Source organism: Malania oleifera, chromosome 9, assembly GCF_029873635.1.
Source record: "Malania oleifera isolate guangnan ecotype guangnan chromosome 9, ASM2987363v1, whole genome shotgun sequence".
Lineage (NCBI taxonomy): Eukaryota > Viridiplantae > Streptophyta > Magnoliopsida > Santalales > Ximeniaceae > Malania > Malania oleifera.
The window spans coordinates 16,602,752-16,624,518 of NC_080425.1; the positions used below are offsets into that span (position 1 = coordinate 16,602,752).

General features: G+C 38.1%; 1 protein-coding gene across 6 annotated transcripts in view; it reads left to right on the top strand.

Annotated features, from left to right (window-relative positions):
* Positions 1 to 20,486, top strand: part of LOC131163653 (uncharacterized CRM domain-containing protein At3g25440, chloroplastic) — a 38,645-nt gene extending 18,159 nt beyond the window's left edge. The window contains exons 4-6 of one of the 6 annotated variants that reach the window (XR_009139080.1): positions 4,396 to 4,544; positions 5,810 to 6,671; positions 20,046 to 20,486. Coding sequence is in view for 4 of the 6 variants with exons in the window: in XM_058120294.1 (XP_057976277.1) it covers positions 4,396 to 4,542 (147 nt within the window). In the remaining 2 variants the exon portion in view is untranslated. Of the gene's footprint in view, positions 1 to 4,395; positions 4,545 to 5,034; positions 5,445 to 5,809; positions 6,679 to 20,045 lie in introns of those variants that run through there. The other 5 variants (XR_009139081.1, XM_058120294.1, XM_058120295.1 and 2 more) reach the window with 5 other exon arrangements.
* Positions 20,487 to 21,767: the final 1,281 nt, after the last annotated feature.

Genomic DNA, 21,767 nt, shown 5'->3' on the forward strand with positions numbered 1-21,767 from the left:
CTCTTAAGGGTGCAATACGGATGCTGTACAGTCTGGATAAAGAAGAGGCTTCAGGTAGTTTTGAGGAAATTGAAGGGCTTTAGTTCAATGATTAAGAACTTTGGGTTGTAGGGGATTTTTGTTTGGGATGGTTCATCTGAAACAAAGAAAGGAGAAGACATAGGGGAGAATATTTTCATGCTCATGGTAGGAGGAAGAGTTCCATTTAGGAACTTGTAATTTCAGATTGTTTCATGGGTGGCTAATGAGAGGAGGAAGAGTTTCATTTAGGAGTTAGACTCTAGCTTCCTGGTGAGAGATCACAAGCAAATAGGGGCCGCTTGATTACTAACTGTATGTTTGGTACATAGGAAGAATCAAGTGTAATGGAGTTGAATTTATTAGTTGATTTCAAGTTCTCCATTTAATTTTTCATTCCATTCTATTCCTACTCTATTTCATTCTGCAAACCAAACATGATGTTTAAGAGTTGTATTCAAAGGGAGGATAGGATAGCTGAATATTAAAGGGCTTGACTGGAGTTCCTTTGGGTAGGGTAAAGATCTTTGGTTAGAGACACCATTTGATGTTGAGGAGGACCAAGCGAAAATGTCTGTGATGGATAGAGAAAAGGCTCTAGATCTAATGGATTTCATGATTGCCTTTTTCCAAGAGAGTGGGAGATGATTGAGAAAGATATTATCTCAAGTTCCATGGTAATTGGGTGGTTGAGAGGAGTGTCAATTCTGCTTTTGTTGATCTTATTCCCAAGTCTTGAAAGTCTTTGGTTGCTGTTAGTCTCTTTGTTAGTTTTGACTAAGGCATTCACTATGGGTTTCAAGGAGGCTTTGAGCAATGCAATTGCATGTCTTCTGCAAAGATGCATGTGATTTCGAATGGTTAGCCTAAGGATTGATTAGAGCTACTTGTGGGTTGTGGCAGGAGAATCCCCCTTTTCTTTTCTTGTTTGCAGGATAGGTTGATATGCTAAGCAGAATTGTTTTACAAGCTTAGGTCAAGGTGGGATTGAAGGGCTTATGTCAAGGTGTGATTGAAGAGCTTATGCTCAGCAGGGATGAGGAAATGTCTTCACTTCAGCTTGCTCAGGAAATCTTTTTGTTTTCTTGGAAGATGATGATGTAAATTTTTGGAAGGTGCTTGCATTTTAAAAAATTTTTATGAATCTTTTGGGCCTATGGGCTAGTGTGACTAAGAGCGACATAGCAAGGATTCATATGAATCAGTGTGAAATGGTGGAGTTGACTACTTAGAGGGTCTCTAGGACTCACAACATTCTTACCAGTTATTGTCTTGAGTATTCCGAATTATGTTTTGTCTCTTTTTAGGATTTCTATTTGTGTAGCTGTGAGGTTAGAAGAGGATGAGAGATTTCTTTTGGTTTGGCATGGGTGATTATAACAGGAATCATCTTGTCGATTGGGAGCCGGTTAGGAGACCTAAGTAAAGAGGGGATTTGGGTCTTGGAAATTTGGTGTCTACAAACATTGCTTTTGTGGGAAATGGTTGTCAAAGCTTCTTTACGAACAAGCTCTTTTTGTTAGAAGGATATATGAGTAAGTATGGTCTTCATCATGATGTTAGAGGAGGTGTTTATTCATGCAAGTCCTTGGAAGTTCATCTGTCAAATATCTCACGTATTTTTTCCTTACTTGGTGCAAAATTGGTAATGGTAATGCTGTTTGCTTTTGGAAGGATCCTTGGGTTGGAAACTTTTCTGTCGGTTTTGTTTCCCTGTTTTTAGAGTCCTCCGTGCAGAATGCTCCTGTTGCTTCTTTTTATTTGGAGATTGGTTCTCTTTCATGGGATCTCCATTTTTTTCTGAAATTTTAATAAGATAAAAGTAGATAAACTAGTCAATTTCATGCAGTTTTGGGTTCTTTTGTCCCTCTTCCCTGGTGCGATACACGTATTTGGCATGGGGATAACACTGGGACCTTCTCTTCTGAATCTTCTGTAATGCATTTATTTAAATCCTTGACCCTTCTCCCTTTCCTTTGGAAAATGTAGTTTGGAAGGCTAAGACTTAGTTCAAGAGTAAGGTGATTGCCTAGTTTGGTTCTTAACAAAATTTAATACTAATGACTTATTTCAAATTTTCAGGTGAGGAGAGTTAATAAATTAATTAGTCCAGATATTTCTGTGATGTGCTTATCTTCTAATGTGATAAGTGAGCATTTATTGCCTTTTAGGGGGCTAGGGCGCTCTCATGCAAGGTATTTTCCTTTTTGGTGTGGTGTAGGTGATTCCTAAGCAGTGGATGATTTTATGTTGGTGAAGTATATAGGGTTTGAAGTGAGAAGGGAAGTGTTGTCCAGTTGTGCTTGATATGCTATTTTTGGACTCTGTGGATGGGCAGGAATGCTAAAATCTTCAAAGATCAAGTCACGCTCATGCTTCCTATTTGTATGGAGCATGGTGGTTTTTCTTGCCTCCTCTCAGGCTGTCTTTTGGGTGTTTTTGGACATTTTTTTGGTCCCTTTTTTAATGTTTGTATTTTTTTTGGGTTGGGGGGAGGGGGGCAGGGTGCAGCTTTCTTGTATTTTTTACTCTCTTTATATTTGTTGGAGGATGTCTTATTCTCTAGATTTTGCACTTTCTCTTTCTTTCATAAATTCTTTAACCACCTAAAAATTTTTTCACCAGATTCTTCAGTTTAGATCCTAACAGTCTATCTTGTTTCTCTGCTTTGGTGTTTTGGGAAGAGTGAAAAATGGATGGCTTATGGATTTGTTCAATATAGGTTCTTCTTTAGATTTTGTAGACCAGGAGAAATGCAAGGATTTTCAATGCAAAAACTACTATGTACCTATCACTCGCTTCTCTTTCGGCACATTCTTTGGGTATTTTTTTAGGGGATTTTGTCGTCCCATCTCCAAAGTGACTGTAGAGCATTACTTCTGTCACTGCTTTTAGTTGATTAATGGAGAATGCTGTTTATGAATGGAATTTTTTTCTTGTAAAAAAACCTTCATTTCATTTCTCAACATTTTGTGCTTCACACGTATGTCAAAGTTTTAGAGAACATAGATAATAGAATGTCATTATTTTTATGAGTGGGTTGTAGGAATTGCTGATTCTTGGTAGGAGACAGCACCGGTTTAGAAGATGTTTCAATGTGCGCCTCAGGGTGTTGGCTCACCTGAGGGAGTTGGATCTTTTCACCAATCATAAGTCCCTAAAGGTGCTTACTTTTTCTGCAAGGTGTATCCCCAAAAAGAAAAAGCTTGCGCCTTTAATGCCTGGCAAAAAAATGATGTACAAATAAGAGGAATGCATTTTTTATATTTTCTTACCAGAAATATAAAAGCCAAAAAAAAAGAAAAGAAAGAGGGCTCAAAAACGCCTCACTCATTCGTTCTTGAGCAGAACAGGAAGAGTCAATTTGCCAGTGCTCACCCTTCACTCTTCAATCTGCACATTGGCAGTTTCTTCAACCACCTCTCTTGACCTTTCCTATCCCTGTGGCAAGCTTCTCCAATTGATGACTAACCCCCCTTCTCTCTCGCTCTCTCTTTGCCCTCATGCCTGCTACGACTGTATCTGATCTTGAAAAGCCTTTTGTGTGTGAGATGATGCCTCATGCCCTAATCTTGATGAGCCCTTTGTCTCTGATTCTCTCCAGTATGACGTGCATAAGAATTGATAAAGAGAGTAGGGATGAGGGCTGGGCTGCTGAAATTTGGATTATGAGAGATTTCCTTTGGCTTCCAGATTGTCGCAAGCAATGTCTTATTCTGTTGGTAGCCAATTAGTTATTTTGTTTGCTCAGACGGGCACATGGCTGTGGTTTTGAAATTCATGGGCAAATGCAGCTGGCATTTGTGAGATATTGAAGTGCTGGAATTTTATATTAATGATTTCATAATTTATTAATAAAAATTTATTATTTATACTATGTTTAATTTATTTTTATATATTTATAAAAACTTAAATTCCTAAAGGGCTTATGTCTTGCCCCATCCATGGTAAAACATTTTGCCCTATGCCTTCACCTTTAAAATGCTGGGAACAGAAGTTCAGAACCTGTTGTCTGTTATTGAAGATAAAAGATTAATATTAAGTTGATGCTACAGGTTAAAATTAACCCAAAAAATCATACTTAGAAGAGCTGGCAGGAGATTAAATAATTTAATGAGGTTGATAATTTCGGATTGTCGCCATTTGAAAAGGTTTTCCTCAATTACTTTGTATGTTTTGGTTTTCTTTTTTCAGAGGATTTTTTGCCTTCCAGTGAGCTGCATTTCTGCTTTCTTTCTTAATAAATTTCCTTTTTCTATCCATAAAAAAAAATAACCTGAACATTTTAGATACTGGACTGTGGGTGGTTCCTTTGTATGAACATTAGCAATTGATGCATGAATTATGATGTAATCCTCTTCATTCTGAAAATTGCAGGCCTTGGAGAAATATACATATGAACAGTCTCTTGAGCATACAAGTCAGTTCATTGAGAAGTTGGAGAAAGAGCTGGATGAATATCATGAGCACCTGGCTCGCTACAAGAAAGAGAAAGAGCACACATCTTTTGTGGTTAATACCTGATGGTATGTTGATACCCTTCCTTGAAAACACTTTTTTATTTTATTTATTTTTTGAAAAAAAATATGATTTCCATAGTTCATGTTAGCTTGACATAAGTTGTTGGCTCGCCTCTTAATTTAAGCTTGTAGATCAAGCTGTTGTCTAACCTAGTGTCAGAACCATTATGATTTATAGTGTTTTTGGGACTAGCGCACTGGTATTCTGATTTTTTCACGTCTTAAGTTGTCACTAGTTTCCAAAATCTTAATCTATTTTTAAGGTTACAGAGAGATTGTTAAATATCTGAAACAGGTTTTCTTTAGGCTGCGTACTATAGACCCATTGTGGTCCTGCCCCTTCCTCGGACCCTGCATACGCGGGAGCTTTGTGCACCGGGCTGCCCTTTTTTTTTTTTTCTTCAAGATTTTCTTTATGCTAGCTTAGGGAAGAGATTTAAGTCTTATGGTCAACTAGAAAACTTATTGAGCTCTCCTTGATGGGCGGTTATTGCAGTTTACCATGGATAGAGATCAGGTGTGCGAAGAGTGTGGTGAGTGCAAATGTGGCGATGCTTTTGCTTGTTGGTGCAAATTCATGATGCTATTATGCAAGAATTTGATGCCTTGGGATGCAGCATGAGAAATGAAGCTGCAGACTGATGCATGGCATTTTAGATTTTTGAGATTTTTGGGTATTACTATAATTTTGTACTCACTGATATATTTCTTTGAATTTGAAGGCGTTATCTCCAGATTTTTGTTTTCTTGTGTATTGATAGCTCAGAATCCGCATTGCATCAATTTTTGCATTGCTTTGTCTTGAGGGATTTGTACTGAGTAGTTTTATGTTTTTGGGGAGAATCGGGTTTGTCCAGGTTCAGTGGAGGATTTATTACATAATCTAATTTACAATGTTTGTGTCAAGTGGAAACAGTTTGGTTTTGTGGACTCGCAGGATCTTTGCAGTTTAATGGGGAATTTGGATAGAAAGAAACACTCATATTTATTACACATCTCTATTGGTCTTTCTTTCTTAATGTCTGTTATAAAGGGGGTAATGGGGAGAGAATATGCTTTTGGGAAGATAATTGGATTGAGAATGTGCCTTTGGCTAATGGTTTCCCTTGGCTGTTTCATTTATCTAATGTTTGTGAGTCTCCTATTGCTGTCTCCCTCATTCAGCAAGAGTGTGGCCTTTCTCTAAATTTTAATTTTGGGAGGCATATCAATGAGAGAGAAATTTGACTAGCTTGTTTCATTGACTATCATGCTTGATTCTTTTTGCGCAGGTAGGTGAGAAATGTGTTTGGAGTCTTGATTCTTCTTGGGATTTCTTGTGGAAATCTTTCTTTGCTCATTTGACCCATGACCCTAATGTCAGCCTCTTTGGCCTTTATTCTTATGGAAAGCTAAGGTTCCTTCAAAGATCAAGGCCTTTTCTTGAACTGCTATCTTTGAGAAAATCAGTACTGATGATTTGTTTCAAAAGTGATGACCCAACAATGGCCCTATATCCTGATGTTCGTGTCTTCTGTTTTATGAATGGCGAGACTTGCTCTCATTTGTTGTTAAACCATCCCTTCTCTTGGGGACATTGGAGTAATTTGTTCGAGATCCTTGGAGAAAATTGGGTTTGCCAGATTCTTTGGAGCCCTTGTATTATTATGTCTGGAGGTTTTGTTTGAGGATAGAGAGGAAAGTTTTGTGGCAGTATGCTGTTCTGAGTATTATTTGGTGCCTTTGGTTGGAAGAAATGCTAGAAGCTTTAAAGGTGTTGCCACTTCCAGTAATATGCTTTGGAGTGGAGTGGTCTGGCACTCTTTTGCTGTTTGGAAAATGTTTTCTCTTGGCATGTTTCATTGGAAGAATGCAGCGGGATTGGCTGGCATTACTTTATTGATTGTGTTGTATTTATTTTCTTCTATTTAGCTGCTTTCCTTTTGTAATGGTAGAATATCTTGTCCTCCCTGGTTTTCTCTTTTTTCGTTTTCATGTTTGTCCTCCTCCTTTCTTCCTTTAATACATTTCTTTGTTTATATATAAAGAAAGGATTCAGTACTTGGTTTATCTCTGGTCATTAGCAGCAGGCTGTTTTAAAAGGCTGCTCTTTTTGGATCTACTGCGAGATTGGAAGGCGGCTTTATTTTGATGGTAGTCTCTTCTCTTATTGTTTCTTTTTTCCATGGGAGGATGTTTTATTCTCCTCTTTGTGCATTCTTTCCTCTTTAATTGTGCGATGGATGCATGGTTGTTTCTTATTTGTATGTGCGTGTGCATGCTGGTATTTTGGCTCCCCTCTTTGTAAATGATTTTGAACCACTAGGGATCTGACCATCATTCAAAAAATGGGGATAAATGGGCAACTTGGAGTTTCACCTCAAGCTCAAATTCATGGTCAAAGTGATTTTGGGTTTGATTAATTTTGTTGTTATTCAGATACTGTGCATTTCATTATTTATTAAATTATGATTAGATCATCAGACGTTGATGCTAATTTATGTATGGATGTTACATTTCTTTTGACATATACGATTGTTTGATCATGTCTTTTTTGTTTGATTATTAAACTTCGGGATTTGTTTATTTCATTGTTTAGTTAGTTTATTTCATATTTAATGCTTTAATTAGACAGCTTCATATTTATTACCTGTTATTCTTTAATCGTTCCACGTGGCTTCATTTTTCGTATGTTTTGAGTTAGTTAATTTTTATTTGATATCTAAAGTGTATAATATTGCCAATTCACCAAAAGAAGACCAAAAGGGCAAATTGAGGTACTTAACGATTGTTATCCAAAGTTCTGTTACTTTCTTAGTTTACTAAATTTCCAGACACTAGACTTCCTAGGAGACCTTTCTAAGCTTAAAGTCAAACTAAGGTTTTTTATTTTTTATTTTTTCCCTTGAAAGTAATATGATGGTGATTGATGGGTAGAGTAGATTGATTGCTCATGCTGGAGGATTGGCAGTCATTAGAGGTTTAATGATAGCTAGGGAGGAGGTGGAAGTGTCTCACCTTGAGTTTGAAGTTGATACTATATTTTATCTCGAGGATAATGTTGAGGAATTTTGAAAGATTCTTTGAGAATTTTGAGGAGATTTCGAGTTTGAAGATCAATGTCTCTATGAGTGGGGTGGTAGGTATTAATATGGGCCATAGGTCCCTCACATTTGGATTTTTGAATGAACTATTTCTGGCACCTCCCTTCTATGAGTTCGCGGTATGGCAGCTTTCCCGCCTCCCTCTCCTAGAGCTCTCCCTTTAGAAACCTCCTCCTCATGCTTTTTATCAGTAGAAACTGAATCTAATAACCTCTCAATCATCTTCTTACTATTTTCGCCCATCACGCACCATCTCGTTGACCGCACATCGAGGGGGCAACAATTGAGAAACCCAAATTTCTTTGGTTTGTTGAAGCATGAACCAAACCAGACCAAACCCCTGTTAAAACCAAAACCAAACTGAATCAGTTCGGTTCTATTCAGTATTCGAACCAAACATCCTTAAAAATCGTCCATAGACAAACTACAAAACTGAATTGATTGAGTTCAAAAATTGGTTTGGCACTTGGCAAGATCATTTGGGGGAGCCATGAACAAAGGAAGAATAGAGATCCAAAATTGGAAATCAAGAAGACCTAATTTGAAATCCTAAATAAATCTTTTAATTGATGTGGGAAGAGAGGTTTTTAGAGAATCAAATGTTATTCTAGGAAAGCCAAATTAGTAGAAATCCAATCAAAGTAGAATCTACACTTGAAAATGAAAAAAACCAATATAACATTTGTTGTGTAGAATTTCAATTACAATGTAATCTTTGCATCACAATTGAAAAAAGCAATAATTGATATCTTTCAGAAAATAAATCTTCCACTTTGAATGCTCACAAGATCAGGAGCCTTGCTACAACACCCAAAAAGATCTAAGAACATACCTTTGGCTTGTGATCTTTGCTCTAATAATGGCCGATGGGTTGAGGAAGGAAGCTGGATAGATGGGAGGGCAGTGGCTGGCAAGCTCAGTGTCGCAAGTAGAGGAGGAGTCATTGTCATTGAGGAAGCGTTCGCACTTCACACCTTGCAGATGGCTATAATCTACGATGGCTTTCCTAACCTAAACCTAGCTTTTAAAGTTGACAATTGGACTGGGCTAGTAGCCTAGTAATAGGGAGGGGGTTAGCACCGCAAGGGGCCTAGGCTAGTGTTAGTGGGTTGGCTATTTTGGTTTTTGGTGCCAATGGAAATCTAAATGGAGAAACTGAAACTGAACCAACCTTTTATTTCGATAGCAAAATTTGAGCTGAATTGAATAGGATTCAAAATCAAACCAAATAAGATGAATCAATTTAGTTTAGTCGTTTTTTTCGGTTTAGACAGAATTTTGCACAGCCCTACCGTGTACCATCAGAAATCCTTCGTCGACCATTAGTATTTCATCATCCTCTTGAAATTGAATGATGTTGCCTCTTAAAACCATATTCCATCTATCATGCACCATTTCACACATTGCACATCTTTGGATAACCCTTGTTGACCACTGGAATCTTCTCTCCCTTTAGGAACTGAATCTTGTAGCTTCTCAAACACCATTATTCTTCTTTTTCCCATCTTCAATCATCGTATCACACCTACATCCTTTTGAAGGTTGTCGTACTACACCAACGGGCTCCTTAAATCACTGGATATTTAACTTCGGTCACAAGTCATGCTGTCATGGCACGCATAACACCCATTCTTGGTTTTGCCTTCTTTCTACCTTGATTTCTTTCCTAGTTGGAACACAAGTTGTCTTACTCACTCTCTTAGCAAGGATGGGAGGCTATGCAACATTTAAAATTGAGAGGAAGGTGGTCTTTGTAAACCAATTGTACTATTCAACATATCATATCATGGAATTTGCAGGGAAACACGTTTCTTTTGTAGTGATGGAGAAAGAGGTGCTTGTGAGGGCTTTAAGGCTAATGAGGATGGGTCTAATGGAGGTTGAAGAGGGCTTGCCTCCAATGGTTAATAGAGTTAGTCTCAATATTTTAGAAAATGTCAATGGGAGATATTTTTGTTTAAGGAAGGAGAACAAAGGCAAATTCCAATCAGTGTGAATTCTTGAAGGAGTTTAGAAAATAGGGTGGACGGCCTTTCTTGCTACTATGTTGGAACTTTCGTCACCTATGAACAAACCCTCCAAAACCAAGCTTGGTAGCTGGAGATGCTCTGATTGTGGCTCATTGAATGTCAGGCAAAAGGAGAACATAGAGGCTATGTGTTCTTGAAAGACTTCCACCAAATATTTCATTGACGTAATAAGAGGAGATGGAATCAGGAAAGTTGACCATACATAGTCATAGGGATTGGGGAAGGTTCTTTCCTTGTATGAATCCCAATCCCATTTGAGAAGATGGTGGGTAGGTAGGAAATATTTTAAATTGTCTTGGAGGTCTTTTGGGAATTGAAAGGACCTGATAAGGTTGGGTCGATCACTCAAAGGTCCAATACAAATGGGCTAAAATGAAAAAAGCAAAGCACTTGGCCTTATCAAGGTTGTTGAAAAGAGTTCAGCTCGAGAAACACAACAATATAGGCTTGCGAATGAGGTGGGAAGGGATAGAATAGATTTTGCAAGTTTGGTATATCGGGTGTGCAAAGTTTAGAAGATTCTATGGCTGGTGAGAGTCTAGAGGATACATGCAATGGAGTAGAGATGCGCACGAATAGCTGGGATCAAATCAAAAAAACCAATTAGTTCTTTCCTTTGTTCTTAGTGCCGAGAGAGAAGATGAGAATGATGAGGAAGAAGAAGATGATTTGTTTTATGATTTGAAAGAAGATATGGGCAGCATAGATGAATTTGAAAAGAAATTATTAGTTGATCAAATGAGAGCCGATCTTGAATCTATAGATGAGGAGGGTTTAATACAACTCTTTGAAGGTAATAAAGGAGAGCTTGGGGGAGGGGTATTTTGAACGTGTAAGTTCAGAAACAACCTTACAAAATCAGGGAGAGATTGTCTTTAGCCAGATCCTAAGAATGCTCAAGCAGGTACAAACTTTGTTTATCATAATTTTGACCATTTGATAGCTTTAATGAGTGGCCTTTCTCTTCCGAACTTGCTTCTGGGCTCAATATTTCTCCTGTAATTAATTTAATTATTCCTTTTTATGGTGCTAGAGGGGATGAGTATGGGAAGGGTGATTTTCTTAGGGAGGATCCTAGTCGTGGTCCATCTAGTATTAGTAAAGGTATCCTTCCAAGTCATACTGAACACATTCTTTCTTTAGAAGATTTTTACCAAAGGGAGGACTCTAATAAAGGGGAGAGTTGTGGATTTAAATTTAAGGGTGGTTAGAGAGAGAGAGAGAGAGAGAGAGAGAGAGCATAGGCCAACAAAATCTTCTTGGGGACCTAGGCCTAGAACTATTTACCCCTATTGGGAATCTGGTGAGAGTGGGATTAAGCCCTAGGGCATGGGGGAGGAAAAAGAAAGTTCAGGAAGAGTTTAAAAACTATGTTTCATTGATAAATTATGAGGGTGGTAAAGGGTTATGGAAGGGGGGAAAATGTGTCAAATTATGAAGATGGTGGGAATAATAGAGCATTAAGAATAGGGAAAGGAACTTGATTAAGGAAGGCTTGGTAAAGTATTCCCTAGATATGGTTCTTATTTAGGAAATAAAATTGGAAATAGTAGATGGGAGGGTTGTTATTAGTATTGGGGTGGTCGTAGTAAGGGATTGGGAATTTTTTCTTATTTAGGAAATAAAATTGGGTGGGTTGTTAGAAGTGTTGGGGTGATTGTAGTAGGGATTCAAAATTTTTGCCCTCACATGGTGCCTTTGGCGGTATTATTGTCTTGTGGAACTCTTGGTTTGTTTTAGAGTGGACACGTTGGCGGTGTTTTTTCCTTTTTTATGCTTTTTTGGGGTGAGAGGGAGGGGGCAATGGTGGGTTATATGGGCCTTTGCAGCCAAGTGCCAACTCTTAGAGGCTCTTTTTGGGAAGAACTTTACTTTTTTTATGGTTTTTTGCTCCTGTAGGTGGATAGTCTGAGGTGATTTTAATGTGGTGAGATTTCCCAGAGAGAAGGAAAAGAAAGGGCCCTGGGGGGGGGGGGGGGGGTGGTGTTAGAGCTTCTGCTAGTATGTAGAACTTTGAATCTTTAATTAGGCATTGTAGCCTGAGAGATCTCCCCTTGGGGAAAGCGGTGGCTAGTAGGTTTCTTTGGATTTGAAGGAGGAGGAGATTAATCTCTCGGAAAGTGAGGAGCAAAGAAGAGTCCCTTGAATAAGAAGATGGAAGAGTGATCTTCTAGGAATTGAGGAGTTGGAGGAAAAAGACCAAATTTAAATGGGTGAAAGACAATGATTGTAACTCTTCTTTCTTGCATAGGCTAGTCAATGGTAAGAGGAGTAAGAATTTGATTAGGAAGTTAGATGTGGGGGGTGGGAGAGCCACTAATGACCAAGATCAGAACACTTCCATTATTACTAACTTCATTCAAAATTTGTATTCGGAGGATGACCATTGTAGACTAATGTTGGAGGGACTAGATTGGAATTCTATTACCGTTGATAAGAAGAGTTGGTTAGAGAGACTATTTGGTGAGGAGGAATTGAGAGGTGGTTTTTGGGATGGAAAGGGGTAAAAGGCCCCAAGCCTTGATGGTCTCAACATTGTTTTTTCAAAGATTGTTGGAAGGTTGTAAGGACGATTTATTAAAAGTTATTACTAAATTCTTTGGTAATGAGACTTTGACCCAAAGCATCAACTCCTCTTTTATAGCCTTGGTGCCAAAAAAAGGAGGTCTATTAAGGTTGAGGATTTTAGACCTTTTATTCTTGTCTCTAGTGTGTACAAGATTATCACTAAAGCTTTAGCTAATCGGTTGAGTGCGGTGCTTGCTAATACTATTTCTTGCACCCAAGCGCATTTGTAGGGGGCAAACAAATAATGGATGCCATTCTAGTGGTCAATGAGGTGGTAAAGGATAGTTGTAGATTAAGAAGAGGGGGTTTGTTTTAAATAAGATTTTAAGAAATCTTACAATAGGGGTGTTGAATAATTGGGTAAATGGAGGACCTAAACTCAACAATAGGAGAGCCCTTTATTTATAATGTATGTCAAGTTGAATAGGAATGACCATAATACCCTTACTAACTCACACTTATTTCTAACAAAACTAACACATAATAATAATGCTAAATGACTAAATAACCATTAACACTCTCCCTCAAGCTGGAGCCTATATTATATGCTCCTAGCTTGTTACAAATGAATTTCCTACGAGCACCTCCCAAAGCTTTAGTGAACAAATCAGCAAGCTGAAACTCAAACTTCATATGAGTGTTTGTAGTGAGCTTCTATACAAATTTATCTTGAATAAAGTGGTAATCAACTTCAATGTGCAATATGAATAGCAGCTTCATTGTCACACATCAACTCCATAAGCTGAGAATGCAGAAAACCTATAGTTCTTTTAAATGTTCTTCAACCAAACAAGTTCACATGCAGTGTACGCCATAACTCTATACTTTGACTTAGCACTCGACCTAACCACCACAGTTTGTTTCTTACTTTACTAGGACACCAAATCACCGCTGACAAAGATACAATACCTGGTTGTGGATCTTTGGTGTAAAGGTGACCCGACCCAATCTGCATTTGTATAACCCTGAATATGAGTGTGACCTCGATCTTGATATAAAAGACCTCTGCACCTTTGAGATATCTCAAAATGCAAATTACTGCATCCCAATGACTTGTTCTCTGGGAATCGAGAAACTGACTCACAACACTTGTTGCAAAGGATATATTTGGTCGAGTGATTGGGAGATAATTCAACTTTTTAACAAGCCTTCGGTATCGACCTAGGTTAGGCAACAATTCACCAACATCTGGCACTAACCTACTATTCGAATCCATGGGTGTATCAGCAGGTTTGGATCCTAACAACCTTGTCTCATCTAAAACATCAAGAACATACTTTCTTTGTGATAAGAAAATTTTTGTACGAGATGCCGATATTTCTATACCCAAGAAGTACTTTAATGGTCCCAAGACCTTGGTCTGAAACTTACTCTGTAGGAAAAGCTTTAGGTCCTGGATGCCTCGATCATCATCAGTAGTGATCACAATGTCATCCACATACACAATAAGCAAAATCCTGCCAATTGAAGTATGATAATAAAATATAGAGTGATCTATTGCACACTGATGGTGGTCAAACTCAAGTACTATAGCACTAAAACGGCCAAACCGTGCTCTTGGAGATTGTTTTATTCCATACAATGATTTATTAAGCCGACATATGGAGCTTGATTACCCTTGAGCAACAAACCCAGGTGGTTGCTCCACATATACCTCCTCATGAAGATCACCATGTAGGAAAACATTCTTCATGTTTGATTGATGTAGAGGCTATCATGACATGTGGCGGCCAAAGAAATAAACTAACGTACTAAGGCAAGTTTAGCGATTGGAGAGAATGTGTCCGAATAAGCGAAACCATACACCTGAGTATACCCCTTAACAACAAGGTAGCCTTCAAATGAGCCACAAAACCATTAGGATTGACTTTCACATTGTATACCTAGCAACAACCAACCACAAAATTATCAGGAGGGAAAGGTACCAAATCCCAAGTATCATTATCATGTAGTGCATGCATCTCTTCAACCATTGCCGTCCTCCACCCAGAATGAGATAGGGCTTCAAAAATAGATTTGGAAGAGCAACAAAAGACATAGTACTAATAAGTATGTAATAAGAGGTTGACAGGAAATTATAACAAACAAAATTAGAGATTGTATGTTGGGTACAAGTGCGTTTACCTTTTCGAACAGCTATATGGAGATCAACATCATAGGAAATATGATCATTTGATGTGGGAAGTAGAGGCACAGTAGTAGAAGCTGGAGTAGGCAGTTCCCCTTTGAGTCGCTGTGTGTATACCTACAAATTGGGATGATCCAAGCGACGAGAAGGACTTAAACTGGATGAAGATGTAGGAGGAGTGGGTACAGATACTAGGTTTGGATCTGGAAGGCAAGGCAGAGGAAGTGACTCATCAAGGTCACACAACTCAAGGAGTCAGAGTTGTATGATGAAAACTCAAAAAAGGTGACATCAGTAGAGACAAAGAGTCGATATAAAGTAGGACTATAACATCGATATCCCTTTTGAGTATAGGATTAGCCTAGAACAATACATTTGATAGCACGAGGATCCAACTTATCTGTTTTTGGAGTTAATTGATGGACAAAGGACACACCAGAATATATGAAGAGGAAAGGACAACAAAGGAGCCTCAGAGAAGATAACTAAATTCGGGATTTTACCACCAAGGACAGAGGGTGACATTTTATTGATAAGGGAGCAATTTGTGAGCATGGGATCGCTCCAAAAAACTTTAGGGACGTTTATTTGATACAATAGGTTATGAGTAACTTAAAGAATATGTCTGTTCTTCTGTTTTGGGACTCCATTTTGTTGTGGAGTGTGGGCACAAGAGGACCGATGGATCATGCCAGAGTTAGTCATAAAGTACTGAATTGGGTACAAAAGTACTCCTTAGCATTATCACTACGAAGTATCCTGATGGGCATATCAAATTGAGTCTTTATTTGGGAGTAGAAGGCACAAAAGATATCAAACAACTTGGAACGATTTTTCATTAAATAAAACCAAGTCATTTTAGAGTAGTCATTAACAAATGTAACAAAGTACCAAAACCTCAACTTTAATGTGACACGACTACGACCCCAAATATTGGAATGGACTAGCATGAAAGGACTAACCACTTGTTTGTTGACCTGGGAAGCGAAGGGAAAACGATGATGCTTGCCCAATTGTCAAGACTCACACTTAAAATTAGACACAAAGCTCAATGTAGGAACTAACTGTTTTAAATTGTCTAGGGATGGATGACCAAGGCAACAATGGATTTGAAGTCATGTAGTTGTGATTGTGTGGGCAAAGGGTGGATAAGGCGACTCAAAGTAGTAAAGTCTACGAGCCTCATGTCCTATGCCAATTTTATTTCTCATCTTCATATCCTGAATAACCACAAAATTAGGAAAGAATGTAAAAGAACAATTTAGTGACTTTGTAAGCTCACTAACTGACATGAGATTGAAAGGAGATTTATGATTGTATAAAGCAGAAGAAAGAGAGGTAGAAGGAGTAGGATTTACTATTCTTATCCGCTTAACAGCAGCAATAGTGGACCCATCAGCAAAGGTAACTTGAGGTAGATTATTAGGATATTGGAGATCAGAAAAGAAGTTGGTTGCATCTGTTATATGGTCAGTGGCAGCAGAATCGATAACCTAAGGATTACTAGGAAGGACATCAGATAATATACAGGCTGTAGGATTACCTTTCTGGGCAAAATACGCAATGTGATGAGATGCTTGTTGAGACAATTGATACTGTAGAAACCTTGAATACTCCTCTGATATAGTCACAGTATGCAGTTCACTCAAACAAGTGACTAAGGAACCATACTTTTGGGATTTGCAAACTCCATCCCAATGTTCACAAACTCAGATCAATGATCATAAGATTAATTGCTGGAACAATCGGAACAACCACGAACAAGGTGACCCACCATGAACAATTCACAAATAAATTAGTGCAAGGCTGCCACAGCACCAAGAAATTCAGATGCAGCCCCAAGAGGTGAACCACTGAAACTACCATCAACAAATCACCAAAAAACTTATATAATACTGCCACAGCCTTACAAAAACAGCATATGAGCACTGCCACTGCTCCAAGAAAGTCCTGTTACCAACACCGAACAACAACTAACGAATAACCACAAGTGCAAACAAAGATTGGATCTTTAAGCAAAACACATGCCCAACAACTTGATATTTTGGTACATGGAAGGTTAGAACATTGAATCTATAAACACAGCAAACCCCACTGTTTCAGACTCAATAAACTCAATAACCGTTGATAAACAGCTTCACGAAGCATCAAACAACCATACCTTGGATGCTGCACATGAGCAATTAAAAAAGTGAGATCTTTGGACAAAAAAACATCACGAAAAACTCCAATGACATGTTAATAGAGGGATTGGATCACTGCTGGATGATTTCAGGTCAAAACCATGCCTGAGGTAGCTTCACTTGCTGGTGCGTGGGGTTGGCCTTGGCAGCCTTCGACCTCTGCGTGAGGGCACGTGGGACACTGCCTGGAGATGGGATTTCAGTGGGGGGCAGATCGGCAGTGTCTGTGGGTGATTTGATGTTCTTGAACTGCTAGTGTCGCCCTGAAAATTCCAGCGATTGGTCTGACTTTCGGCTGCTGCTGGATGCTTTCTAGGGCTATAATATTGCTGGAAATTCTTCTATGGTGGTGGACATGCAGCGGATTTTGGGTTTTAGGCTTTGGTTTTGATGGTGGTGGTAACAACTAGGTTTAGGTTTTTGAATCATGCTCTGATACCCTGTTGAATAACTGGGTAAAATAGAAGACCTAAACTCAACCATAGGTCTTTCCCTCTATTTATAATATATGTCAAGTACAATAGGAATGACCATAATACCTTTACTAACTCAAAACTTATTACTAACAAAACTCTTAATGCATAATAATTTTGCTAAATGATTAAATAACCATTGACAAGGGGTAAGTAACGTAAGTTGGAGGTTCTTGGATAAAGTATTTGTAAGAAATGGTTTAGTGAGCGCTGGCGTTGATGGATATGGGGCTATTTATCTAATGTGTGGTTCTCGGTGATCATGAATGGTGAAACCCAAATCCTAGTTTAGTGCTTCGAGGGGCATTATACAACAAGATCCTTTATCCATCTTTTTATTCATCCTTGTAGCTGATGTGTTGAGCAAGATGGTGGATAGAGCTGTGGAGAGGGGGCTAGTTATAGAGGTTTAGGTAGAGAGGGAGTCGTGGTATCCCACCTCCAGTTTGCTAATGATACCATTTTCTTTCTTGATGATCATTGCCCTTCTTTCAGGAGAATCTCAGGTATTCTTCAAATCTTTGAGAGGGTGTTTGACCTTAAAATTAACATGAGGAAGAGTGGTTTAGCAGCTTTGAATGTGCCAGTGGAGCTTGTTAGGGTGTGGGCTACTACAGTGGGGTGTGACATTCCAAATTGGCCATTGACTTAGGGATTCCTTTGGGGGGGGGGGGGGTGCTTTATCCTAGAGCTGTGGAATTTCGAAGTCCCAATTGTGGAAAGGGTGACGAAGAGTTAGATGGGTGGAAAGGGGCTCTATTCTCTTTTGGGGAAGAATTACTCTCATTCAGGCTTGTCTTTCTAGATTTCTACTATATATTCTGTCTGTTTTTAAGATTCAATGGGGATTGCTTGAAAGCTTGAGAGAATTATGAGAGATTTTCTGGGGTCTGGTGTGGGGGGTCACAGGGAACACTTAAGAGGGGAAGAGGTTTGCAAGTCTAAGGAGGGAGGGCTGGGTATACGTAAGTTGGTGTTAAAAACACTTTCTTAGCTAAATGGTTATGGCACTTCCCTCTTCAAGATTCTTCCCTTTGGCGTAGAGTAATAAGAAGTTTGGGTTGAATGAGAATGGGTGGGATACCAATATTAATTTTAAGATGTTCTTTGGGTAGGCCATAGAGTTCCATTTCTTAGATTTATCCTTCTTTCACCCCTCACGCTAAACTTGAGGGGAGGGGATTCATGTATCTGTTTCTGGAAAGGCGCTTGGCTGGGAAATGCTGCTTTTCCCACTTCTTTCCCTCTTCTCCTTCATTAAGTGTTGGGCAAAATAGAGCCACATCTTTCTTTGTTGGGGATCTGAGTAGTTCTTTGTTTTCTTGGAATCTCCATTTTAGGAGACCTCTTAACAATAGCAAGATGGTGGAGTTGTCCTCTTCGTTATCTTTATTGAATGGGAGTAACCTTTCTTCGGGGGAGTGATGTTCTTTCTTGGTCCTTGGATCAGTTGGGAGTGTATTCTTGCAAATCATTTTTTGAATTTTTGATCCGTTTGAACTGTTTCTTTCTGCTCTTCATATTATTTGGTTGCTGATGTGGGATAAAATTAATATTTGGCATTATTGTGGTCTGTTGGTTTTGGATTTTTTAGAGGGAATAATTTCTAGGAGATTCAATGAGATTGGAGGAATGTCCTGGCTTGTTGATTTTTTCTCTTTTTGTAGTTCTAGTTGTTTTTTCTGGTCTGTTCCAGATCTTTTTTGGGAGATGTCCTCTTGTAAATTCTTCTCCTATTAATGAAATTTTCTTTTGCTATGAAAAAAAAAGGATCATGGTGACTTTGTCAGGTTCATGGCTTTAGCTGGTTGTATTTCTTTGGCATGGCCATTGTCTTGTTTGGTTCTTTCTTTTAAGGGGTAATCCTACTCCCGTTGCATTTAAGAGTTCATTGGTTGAGAAGTGGCTAGGAGATTCTTGGGGTGGAATAGGGTGTACTTGTTGTTAGGGATTGAATTACTCTTGTTAACGCTTCTCTTTCTAATGTCCTTGTTTATTTTTATCACTTTTCAGAGTTATTGTGAGAGTAGTTGGGCCGGGGGGGGGGGGGGTGTTTGAAGAGGTTTACAGAGATTTGTTATGGTTTGGCACTCGGGAGTTGGGAGAAGGGGCTTGGGGCTTAGTGATTTGGTATCCATAAAACATTTCTTTAGTTGGGAAATGGTTATGGGGGTTTCCCTTAGTGGCCAATTCCCTATATCACAAGGTTATTAGAAGTAAGAAGTTCATCAGGAATGGTGGGGGACCAGTGCTAGTGGCAATTTTCTCATGCGATCCCTTGGAAGTTATGTTTCCCAGGTTGCTTACATGTTCTTTCTTCTCACATGGTTCATCTGTGGAAATAGTTCCAAGGATGTGTCATATTTGTTTATTCATTGTTCTTTTGCTCAGAACTTGTCGAATAGTTATATTTGGGGTTCTTGGTGAAATGTGGCTTATCCAAAATTGGTGGAAGAACTTTTGACTATTTTCTTTTTTCTGGTTTTTGAGATAAAACAAGAATGTTAAAAGGCTGTGGAAATGTACTGTGCTTGTTACAAGGTATTTGACTGGAAAGGAATTCTGGAATTTTTTCTGGTAAGAGATTACTAGTGGGACTTCTTTGGGCTATGACAGGGTACTGGGCTTCTCTTTGGGCACTTCTAAGGGTTGTTATTTGTAAGATGTCATCTTTTTTTGTTGGAGTTGATGACTTGATGTAGCTTTGTATTCTCTACTATCTTTAGTGAGGACTTCTTGTTTGCTCTCTCCCTCTCTCTCTCTCTCTCGGTATCTATTTCTTCCGTTTGCTTCTGTTTCTACAAAAATCCGTTCAGCTCAGTTACTTGTAACATTGATGGAACAAGGCCCATTTGATTTATTGATTCCACCATCAAGACGTAGTGTTTTACACTGTTAACAGATACCATGCTGGCGGAGACAAATAAGACATACCAGTACACAGAATCACAGAAACCTGTTATGAATGAACATGAACATTCAAGCTCTAAACTCCAGACTAAAACAGAGATATTGGCATTCTGACTTGAAAAACATTCTCAGGTCCAGATGAGGAGAATGAACCAAAGCCAGGGTGAAAGACATAGCTGGGAAAGGCCTTACACATTGGAGTGTAACTTCGGGCTGCTGGACAGGCCCACTGCTGATAGTGTGTACACCAGCTGCTGGTGATAAAATTTCAGGATCACCACATTGAACACCCTCTGAATAGGGTCTGGGATGTTAATTTTTCAAGAGAATACCTGGAGCTATTGCTGATCAGAAGTTTCTGGTGATGATTTCGAAGAAGGTTGTGTTAAGGAGAGAATTGTTTAGGGTTCTGGGGATGAGAATCTTGTTCATGATGATGATTACAACTTGAAGGTTTTGGGATCATTGCTCTGATACATGCAAGAGAGATTCTGTTAGGGAAGAACCTAAAATTTTTATAAAATATTTATATGATGTTGGTGTTATAATATTTTTTATAACAATATTGTTACATATAATGCTGTGCTGCATATAAATAAGAGTAAAAGATATTGACCTTTCTTGAAATTTGGAGAAAAAGAGGTGGACCTCCTTTGAGATTTTGAAAATCTCATGGACCTCTACTTAGGGTTGGCAAACAGAAGCAAAACCTTCCTTGAGTTTCAAAAATTTCATAGACTTAACCTGTCATTTGATTTTTAGGATATTTATACTCTCATTCAACTTGTCTTTTTGTCAGATATCAGGTAAACTCCGTTTTTTGTTTTTTGTTTACCAGACTTTAGAGGAGGCCTGCTTCTTTTTGTTAAACCTCATGAGAGGTTCATGATATCTTTAAAATCTTAGACGAGGAACATTTGGAAAAGTTAAAATATCTTTTATCCTATAATATATTAGCTTTCAAAGTTGCATATTTTCAAGTAGACGAGAATTTTACTTGATATGACTATTTTTTTTTTTTGGATTACGCATCGGGTTTTCACGTGTCCGTTTTACGGTACACGTGACTAATCCCGTGCCCCTTGAAGCCGACCCCACAACTCTAAAGGGAGGTAAATTTCAGGAATCTAAGGGCAGAAATGTACTTGATATGACTATTGATCCTAGAAAGAATGGTTTTTTACGTGACACAAGTTAAAAATGCATCTATTGAATTCCTATTATGTAAAATTGAGTATATATATATATATTTATATTGTAGTGGTGTCGTTTGTAATTGTAAAATGTAAAAGTTGAAAATTAACGTTTTTTTTTTTTGGATACGAGCGGGATTATGGAATATGGACTAAGGTGTATTTGCATGCGAACAAAGGTGTCTTTGCATGCGAACAAAATCACCCAAAGTGATGAAATCCTTCAACAAGTAATAATACACTAAAACCTCACATGAACATCAGGGAAGGTTCACAGCAAAAACTTATGAAAAGTCTGTGTTAGGATACTTTTAGTAATGAAAATAATTTTATATTTTATATTTTAAAATTTCAAAGAATTAGAAATAAAGTTAGTGTTTTTTTTTTAACTTTTAAAACGATTGTATGATATAAATTTACTAATAATAAAAAAAATTGGCACTATTTGCTTTCGATTCTATTTTTTAATTCTAATGTTTTAAATAATTATAAAAGTGTCACTTTGCATTTCAGTTTTCTAAATTTATATAGAATAGTTAAAAAAAAATATCATTTTATTATTTTTTTAATTTCAAATCTCTAACTTTGTATATGATCGAATTTGAGTTTGTGTTGAGTTTCTTTGAAATTCAAATAAATTAAATTGAGCATCAAAAATTCA